The 8947-nt window shown below is 60.5% G+C and overlaps 1 protein-coding gene across 1 annotated transcript; it reads left to right on the top strand.

The window, feature by feature from the left end:
• The first annotated feature begins 1979 nt into the window (after nt 1-1979).
• SLC45A3 (solute carrier family 45 member 3) lies at nt 1980-8595 on the top strand. The gene is made up of 4 exons (XM_028120294.2): nt 1980-2477; nt 3325-4107; nt 4843-5108; nt 7234-8595. The coding sequence occupies exons 1-4, from the start codon at nt 2306-2308 to the stop codon at nt 7669-7671; spliced, it is 1659 nt and encodes a 552-aa protein (XP_027976095.2). The 5' UTR covers nt 1980-2305; the 3' UTR covers nt 7672-8595.
• The last annotated feature ends 352 nt before the right edge of the window (nt 8596-8947 follow it).

The raw sequence follows: 8947 nt of genomic DNA on the forward strand, positions 1-8947 counted from the left end.
TCCTCTCTTCACCCCCTTTCGTCTTGTCTCTCTCTCATGGGCTAAGGAGGGTGTCCTGCCTCTTCCTGGGAGCAAGGGGCTGGGCTAGGGAAGGGAAGGAGGCGGGGGGGGGGTGATTACTGTTTTGCTGCAGAGCTGCAATTCACTTGAAACCACAGGGAGCAACAAGAGCTTGGGAATGTGGGCAGGTTGTGGGTGAGTCTGGGGCTGACAGTCTGTTTGCTCAGGGAGGACCTGGTCGCTTTAGCCACAGCAGGTGAGTGTCTAGGGCCTTCCCACACTGAGGGTGGGGAGTAGAATGGGCTGGAAGCCTTTTGACCCAGAACACCTCCCTCCAGGCTGGAGAGTACCCCCATCTTGGTCTGTGTGCAGGCTCCTGCCTTCCTTGTGGGGGATGCTGTGGCAGGGGAGGGGCTTGGCTCAGAGATTGACGTGTGGCCCCCTCCCAGCCCCTTTAGGGACCCCGCTGGGTCAGTATTTTACACTCCTCCCCATGCCACCCCCATAGGTGTCCATGCATTTTCCCAAAGTGGATGGTCTGGGTCTGAGCAGAACTTTGGGGAGGAGGCTGCTGGTTGCCCAGCCTTCCTTTCTGGTCTGCCAGCTGCAAAGGCTTGGAAAGTGGTTATGGGACAAACACATCTTACCCTGGATTGGTGGCCATCTGATTTTTCTGTGGCCTGTTTCAGAGACACCTACCACATGCTTTGTAGCACACAAGGCCCTGGGAGGCTGAGGGTTATTTGAAAAGAAGTTGAAGTGGCCCATGATGAGATGCTGAGATTGGAGGGGAGTGAAGGAGGGCTGAGGGGTGCCCCAGGTGCTGGGTGGGGGAGGGGCCAGGGGCGGGGGCCCTCTGGGTCGTGGACCATGCCCTTGAGCAGTGCCCTTCCACGCATTTATGGGCACGAATGGGTGAGGCCAGGGAAGGCAGTCTAGACTCCGGCCAGGAGTGGCATGAAGCTCTGTCCTCATGTCTTTGGGATGAATGACAAGTTAGGGGGCTCTTGCCTTTTCTCACGAAGGCCCACCTTCTATACTCCTCGTGGCTGACGTGATTTTCCCTCTTTTGTGGTCAATCCGAAACAGAGCAAACTGCGTTGGGTCCTGTGGTCAGGAAGCAAGACCTGGATGCCGATTGCCTGGGAGTGGGGGGCACAGGGTGGGGGCTCCCCCAGTGGGATCTCTCTGCACAGGAGGCAGGCCTAGCAGGGAGGGCCGCGGGGACTTCTCTGCTGAGAATGGAGCCGTTTGGGGAGCAGAGAAAGGCGGCCGGGAAAGTGGTGGGGCCTCCTGCCAGCCCTGGGTCACCGGGGTCATTACGGTTGCCACCAGCTGGTGCCGTTTTGTGCCCCTGTGAGGCGGGCACCTGGGAACAGGCCCCACTGTGCCATGACAGTTGGGCAGTACACGTGGGAATGTTTCTTCCCCACGAACGTTGAGCGCGGAGAGAAACTCCAGGGAGAGGTTTGCAGGCCGAGGTTCCTCCAGGCGAGCCCTCTTTAAGTGGTTTCAGTGACAGGTTAAAACCCAACCCAACAAACCACAGCCTCCCCGCCCTACCGTACCCTTGTCCCCATCCTTGGGGGCTCGGGTTATGGTGGCTGGGGTTACGGTGCAATGGGGCTTGTGGCCAGGCAGCGCTGCATAGGAAGTGCTACTCATAACAAAGGGGAATTGAACAGCCCAGCTTTGGGATGTGGAGAGAGAAAGCAAACACACCAGGCCTGGCAGAGGGTCTCCAGGGGCACCTTGATAACAGGGCCTGGGGAACTGGGAATTCAGTTGGTTTGATTTTTTTTTTTTTTTTCTTTTTTCCCTACCAGCAGGCAAGGGCAATGGCAAAGATATTCCAAAACAGAGAAAAACGGACATCTGTTTGGCCCTGGAGTGTGCTGAGGTTTAGAAATCATATTTACCTTATTAGTTATGTCAGCCTTAGGCTAATATTAACATGCATTTCCTGATTGGCAGTAGGAGGTGGCACGGCCACACCGTCGTCAGCCTGGGAGTGAACAGCGTTCAGAGAACTCAGAGCAAATCCTGGAGGCCCGGTTGCCAGGATTTCACAGGCTGGGTTTGATTGTCCCTGTCCTTCCAGGATCCGAGTGATGAGCTATGTCCCCACCGAGGCACCCGGCGGCCACCGGCGTTTAGCACGGGCTGAGGAGCCCGACCTACACGGAAGGCTGGCAGACATGGGCTCCTGGCCGAGGCCGGGGCAGTTGGTGGCAGCAAGGAGGAGAGGCCTGGGCGTCTGGAGCAGGGCTGAGCCTCGGCAGCTGTGGAGCGTGTGAAGCCCACCATGGCCCAGAGGCTGTGGGCCGGCCGCCTGCTGCGGCATCGGAAAGCCCAGCTCCTGCTGGTCAACCTGCTGACCTTCGGCCTAGAGGTGTGCCTGGCCGCCGGCATCACCTACGTGCCGCCTTTGCTGCTGGAAGTGGGGGTCGAGGAGAAGTTCATGACCATGGTGCTAGGTGAGTCACCACATCCTCCTTCCCTCCTGCTCCAGAGCCATGACACCCAGGAGGTAGGAAGACAGTGCCTCTGCCCAAAGCGGGAGAGGGGGCTGCCTGCTCTTCCGGAGCCCGTGGAGCTGGCGGGTGGGCACTGCTGGGCGGAGGGGGTGCGGTGGGCTGGGGCGGGGCGGGGGGGGCCCAACCGGAAAAGAACACAGGGACAGTCCGTGGTCACCTCCATACCCCAGACCCCTACCCAATGCTGGGCGCATGGGAGACACTGCTCTTCACCTTTGTCCGGCCCATTCTAATTTCTGTCTGTTACTCGTTTAATCCTTGCAACAGCCTTTGGGGTCCCCCGTTTCACAGAAGAGGTCATGGAGGCCGATAAGCGGTTGGGTGACTCAGCCAGGCTGGAGGGCTAGCTACTGATTACTAGGATCGGGGTCTCCCAGCCAGGGCTCTTTCTTACCCCTAGGGCCTGGGGTGGGCCCCTGACTGCAGGTGTGTTCTACAAAAGCCACAGAAGGCAAGTGGTCACCCTGGGGTGGCTCCCAGGATCACAGGTTCTGGGGTCGGACTGCCTGTTAAAACTCCGCCTCTTGCCCCCCACCCCCACCTGGGTGCCTGTGCTCAAGGCTCACTTACCAGTTGTTCAGTGCATCAGTTTGCCCATCTTAAGATGGGGCGTTAGTGATCCTAGCTGCGAGGACTAAACTAGAGTCTGTGACATACCCTTCGCTATTTCCAGCACGGAGGGGGGTCCTGCATGTGATTAGGATCTTGGTCATTTCCGTCCTTGTCCAGGAGCTTGGTCCCCCTTCCCCACGGCCCCTCTGGCTCATACGACATGTCCTTCCTGCAGGCATCGGTCCAGTGCTGGGCCTCGTCTCGGTCCCACTCCTAGGCTCGGCCAGTGACCACTGGCGTGGGCGCTATGGTCGCCGGAGGCCCTTCATCTGGGCCCTGTCCCTGGGCGTCCTGCTGAGCCTCTTCCTCATCCCGAGGGCCGGCTGGCTGGCGGGGCTGCTATGCCCGGACACCAGGCCCCTGGAGCTGGCCTTGCTGATCCTGGGGGTGGGGCTGCTGGACTTCTGCGGCCAGGTTTGCTTCACCCCGCTGGAGGCCCTGCTCTCTGACCTCTTCCGGGACCCAGACCACTGTCGCCAGGCCTTCTCTGTCTATGCCTTCATGATCAGCCTCGGGGGCTGCCTGGGCTACCTCCTGCCTGCCATCGACTGGGACGCCAGTGCCCTGGCCCCCTACCTGGGCACCCAGGAGGAGTGCCTCTTTGGCCTGCTCACCCTCATCTTCCTCACCTGTGTGGCGGCCACACTGTTTGTGGCCGAGGAGGCAGCGCTGGGTCCGGCCGAGGTGACGGAAGGGCTGGCGGTCCCCTCGGGGCCACACTGTTGGCCGTGCCACACCCGCCTGGCTTTCCGGAACCTGGGCGCCCTGTTTCCCCGGCTGCACCAGCTCTGTTGCCGTGTGCCTCGCACCCTGCGCAGACTCTTCATGGCCGAGCTGTGCAGCTGGATGGCATTCATGACCTTCACGCTGTTCTACACGGACTTTGTAGGCGAGGGGCTGTACCAGGGTGTGCCCCGGGCCGAGCCGGGCACCGAGGCCCGGAGACACTATGATGAAGGTAAGGCCTCAACAGCCTGGGAGGGGGGGTGGGGGGGGCCCCCCGCTGTGAGAGATTCCCCTCCCCACCGCCCCCCAGGGAACGGCCCGCCGTCTGTGCAGTCTGTGCAGTCTGTGCAGTCTGTGCCGGCCCGTAGCTGTGCGTCTGGGTTCCCGATTTCCCTGTCAGGACAGTGGGCCCCGTCTGTGCACGCGGCCCCCACGGTGCAGGGCAGCGCGGCTTGCGGTCTCCACAGCACCTCGGGCCGCAGAGAGGTTTGCTCAGAGTCATTGCCCCCATTTGCCAGAAGAAAAGGCTAAGCTTAGTTAAGGAACAGAGGCAGTAGGGCAGTCAAGGCCGGGTCTCCGGTCTGCCTGGCCCCAACTTCAGTGTGCCCTCTGCACCCCCTGTTGACTCGCCACATTCCCAGGCCAGACCTTCAGTTCAGGCAGTCCCGAGCTCTGTCCTGGGGCCCACGGCAGAGCTGTCTCGGTGTTCCCTCGCACCCTCTTAGAGAGCCGAGCCCTAGGCCAGGCCTCCCCAAAACAACCGATAGAGGCTTTGGCCGCATCGTCTAAGGGCAGTGGAAGAACCTCGGCTCGGGCTGCCGCAGCCGGGTGGGGATGATGCGGGGGAGCAGGTCTGGTCCACACAGCGAGGCTTGGACAGCAGGTGCCCGCAGTTCTGAGCCCTCCCCGGTTGTATTGGGCCTCTTCCTGCTCCGGGGCTGACTTCCTCCTCTACCCCACCCCGCAGGGGTCCGGATGGGCAGCCTGGGGCTGTTCCTGCAATGCGCCATCTCCCTGCTCTTCTCTCTGGTCATGGACCGGCTGGTGCAGCGATTCGGCACCCGGGCCGTCTATCTGGCCAGCGTGGTGGCCTTCCCTGTTGCTGCCGGCACCATGTGCCTGTCGCGCAGTGTGGCCGTGGTGACCGCGTCGGCCGCCCTCACCGGCTTCACCTTCTCCGCCCTGCAGATCCTGCCCTACACGCTAGCCTCCCTCTACCACCGCGAGAAGCAGGTACTCACATTGGCCACTGGGTGGAGCGGGGGTGGAGGGGAGACGGAGGAGCCCTGAATGGATCGGTGTCGGGCCAGAGACGTGCGGGAGAAGTCATTCTTTGATCCGAGAGGAAGCGCATGTAGCCCAGGGCCAGAGACGTGGGCTGCAGAAGGAAGGTGTAGATTAGATTCTGGGAATGACTTCCTGGTGTCAGGACTATAAAGCACTTGAGTGGATGATTGCAGGAAATGCTAAATCCTTCTTTGGGAATCCTGAAGAATCAGGCTAGCGGAAGCCCTCAGTCTGGGCTGGGTGGTTCTAGGCAGAGGCGTGGGGTGGGGAGGGGATGGGGGGTGGGGCTGGGCCTGATGACCTCTGGGGCACCTGGCTTCAGCAGCCGGTGAGTGGGGGTGGTCTGGTGTTGGCAAGGGCTCTCTTTATTCAGGGAGGGGCATTGTGACCGACCCCTGTGCTGCTTTGTTCTCCAAGGTGGGGAAGGCTCCTCACTACCCCTTCTCTTTCTGGTTTATCTTCTTTTTCTGCCTAATTCTCTCTTTTCTTTTCCTGCCTCACACCTTTGCCTCCGTCCCCTTCCCCCGCCCCCACGGCGGATCTCTGAGCCTGACGCGCCTGACACCGCTCGCCTGGCCACTGTAAGTTGGGGGCCTCCTTCCTGCTTGGCCCCACACCAGCCAGCCCCTCTGGGGGCCCCGTTCTGTGGGCAGCCTCCTGACCAAAGCTGTGTAGTCACCTTTGTGCCCTTCACTGGCCTCAGTGAGCTACAGCCCTGGGTCCAGAGCTCTGCCCAGAGGGTAAGAGGTTGGAGTGTCCTGAGGGAGGAGACGCAGGCCTGCCTCCATAGAGCTTCCAGACCATAGGGAGGATGTGGTGGCCCCTTGGAGGGCATGAGTGAGGTAGCAGAGAAATAGCTAGCTAGGAGGGTGGGTAACTGAATAGGTAGCTGCAGGGGTGGGGGGGTGTGGAGGGAGGGGCCGGGGTTTTGGTTGGGGTAGCCTGGTCTCTGAGGCCCCTGTCAGCACACTGATAACCTTCATCAGCCTCCATTCTGCTGCTGCCCGGCTGGGGGCTTGGGGGCTGGTGTCCAGAGGCCAGGCTTGGGCATACCCACTCGCTCCGGGGAACATGGCCGGGCGGGTCCTCCCCTCGGACTGCGGAGCGTGTCTAGCGCTAGGGGCCTCTTGACGGGGTGGCAGGCAGGGAGGACAGGGCCTGGGAGGCCCACTGGTGGCACACTTGGCCCCATACACGGTCTGTACTTGCCTTGCCTACTTCTGGCCGCACCAAGAGCTGTAGGCTTCCCTTTTGAGCCCCGCCACGGGTGCCAGCTCTAGCGCAGCCAACTCGAGAGCCCTTCCACGTGGGGCACTAGCAGGCACAGGGACAGTGGGGGATGAATTCTGGCCCTGTCCTTAAATAGGGCGTTCTGGGCAGGGGCAGGCTACCCTGATCTAAGGCACATAGTGAGTAGGAAGCAAGAAGGGCTTCAACATTAGCACAGCTAGGCTAAAGGAGTCTGGAAGATTCTTCTTGCTCCTCTCTTCCTCCAGGCTGAGTCCTCTGGGCCTTCCCTGCCCTCATTCTGGGGCCATGGACCGACCTCACAGCAGGGGCCTGGGACCTCAGTGGGAGCAGAGCCTCTCTCTGTGAGGCTGAGGCGGCTATCCCAGGGCGAAGTGGTGGTGGTGCGGGGTGGGGGCAGGAAGTAGGAGGGTTAAGAGAGCCTGTGTGGGGGTTTGGGCCATCAGGGGCCCCACCTTTGGATTTTGTTCCTCTGTTCTTACACACCTCTCTTCTCAGCTGTCTTCATTCTGTCTTTTTCCTTTACCTTGGGGTTCTGTTCTCTTCCTGACCTGCAGTCCGAGTTTGTCTGCCACTTACTGGTTCCAGGAGAGGCTAGAGGAGACCTAGACTTCTGAATTCAGATCTGTCCCCTCCCCACCCCCTGCCCCTGCGGAGAGTCCTAACTAGACCCAGACCAAGGAGGGTCTGCTTGGTTTTCTGACCTGCTGCACAGTTGTCATGAAGGCCGGTTGCCTGGTTTCTTCCAGCCCCTGGCGTGAATGCCGGGGTCTGTTCTCAGAGCTGGGGCTGATTCCTGCCTCTCCTTGTCTCCCCCTCCCAGGTTTTCCTGCCCAAATACCGAGGAGATGCCGGGAGTAGTGCCAGTGAGGACAGCCCGATGCCCGGCTTTGCACCGGGCCCCAAGACCGGATCTCCCTTCCCCAATGGACACATGGGTGCTGGAGGTAGCGGCCTCCTCCCTTCTCCACCTGTGCTCTGTGGGGCCTCCGCCTGTGACGTCTCCATGCGTGTGGTGGTGGGCGAGCCGCCTGAGGCCCAGGTCATTCCGGGCCGGGGCATCTGCCTGGACCTAGCCATCCTGGACAGTGCCTTCCTGCTGTCCCAGGTGGCCCCGTCCCTGTTTATGGGCTCCATCGTTCAGCTCAGCCAGTCTGTCACTGCCTACATGGTGTCGGCCGCGGGCCTTGGTTTGGTGGCCATTTATTTTGCTACACAGGTGGTATTTGATAAGAGCGACTTAGCCAAATACTCGGTGTAGAATCCTTCCGGCCCACCTAGGCAGGGGCTGCCTCCCGGGGTCGCAGGCCCTCCCCCATCCCCTCTCTGGATCCGGCGCCTCCTAGCCTTCCAGTTTCTGTTGCTGCCAACGTGGTGTGGCTCTCTGCTGCCACCCCGTGGTGGTGAGGTGCAGAGCTGCGCAGGTCGGGGCCTGGGGCCTCTCTCTCTCTCTCTCTCTCTCTCTCTCTCTCTCTCTCTCTCTCTCTCTCTCTCTCCAGTCTTCAGGGCTGGCTGACTGGTGGTCCAGACTTCAGTCTGGACTTCTACAGGGAGGCCCGAAGGGTAGGGCATTTCATTAGCTCCATGCACTGGAATGCAGGACTCTGCAGGGGGATTACCCAGGCAGGGTTAACAGCTAGTGTCCTGGTCAAGACATAGCCAGAGAAGGGATTTGGAGAGCTGAGTAACCTCAACCATCTGGTCTCTCACCTCCAAGCCCCCTTATGCTATAGATTCCTTCCATGTTGCTCTTGCATGGAAGTTTCTAGTGTGAAACTCCTCCGCAGGATTTGAGAATATGAAAGTTATTTGTGGGTAAGAGTCCGGTGGGGAGAGAGGAAGCCGCCTGGCTGCATAGCACTGCCTTTCTCCCATCCCCCCACAACTACGTTTTATCAGGACATGGCTTGTTGGCCCCTGTGTTGCCATCATAGGGACACAGGCCTTTAAATATTTAACTTATTTATTTAACTAAGTAGAGGGGAATCAATTCCCAGCTCTGCCATCTCGGTGTCTAAGAGGTGAGATCCCCTGTGGGTCCTGGGAGATGGCTGGTTTATTGGGCTGAGCAGTGCCAGAATCGTCTTCCCTTGGGTGATTGGTCTGGCCCCAAAACTACCTAACCCAGGAGCTTGGAAGCTCTGCTTACCCAGCTGATATCCCAAATCCTGTTACCCAAGGCCGGGGCGGGGGTGGCGGCGGGGGGGGGGCGGGAGCTGGGGGTAAGTGGAGGGTGGGGCTCCAGGTCTCAGCAGCCTCCCTAACCTCCCTAGCCTCCCCTCCTCTCTTCACCCAGCCTGCCCCCCACCTCCACTCCCCTCTGCTCTCTCTAGGGCTGGGCTGATGAAGGAGCTGCCCACCCCCCACCTTTCCCCACTGGCTCCACAGCCCTCTCCCTGGGGCTGTTGCAGGACCAGAAAGAAGCACGGAGTGTGGCTCCTCGAGCTTTTATCCGTCTCTGCCCCCAGGGCATACCTGTGCTTGGGGAATCTCGCACAGAAACTCAGGAGTACCCCCTGCCTGGGCTAAGGAAGTCT

This window comes from Eumetopias jubatus, unplaced genomic scaffold (genome assembly GCF_037043125.1).
Source record: "Eumetopias jubatus isolate StellerSeaLion01/CBP00866 unplaced genomic scaffold, mEumJub1_p1.0 scaffold_12, whole genome shotgun sequence".
NCBI classification, from domain to species: Eukaryota; Metazoa; Chordata; class Mammalia; order Carnivora; family Otariidae; genus Eumetopias; species Eumetopias jubatus.

Bases quoted from the DNA above. Each gene is read 5' to 3' on its own strand.
- SLC45A3 (XM_028120294.2), top strand. From the start codon at position 2,306: ATGGCCCAGAGGCTGTGGGCCGGCCGCCTGCTGCGGCATCGGAAAGCC. The intron at 2,478-3,324 runs GTGAGTCACCAC...TCCTTCCTGCAG, and splicing joins GTTCATGACCATGGTGCTAG to GCATCGGTCCAGTGCTGGGC. The intron at 4,108-4,842 runs GTAAGGCCTCAA...CCCACCCCGCAG, and splicing joins CCGGAGACACTATGATGAAG to GGGTCCGGATGGGCAGCCTG.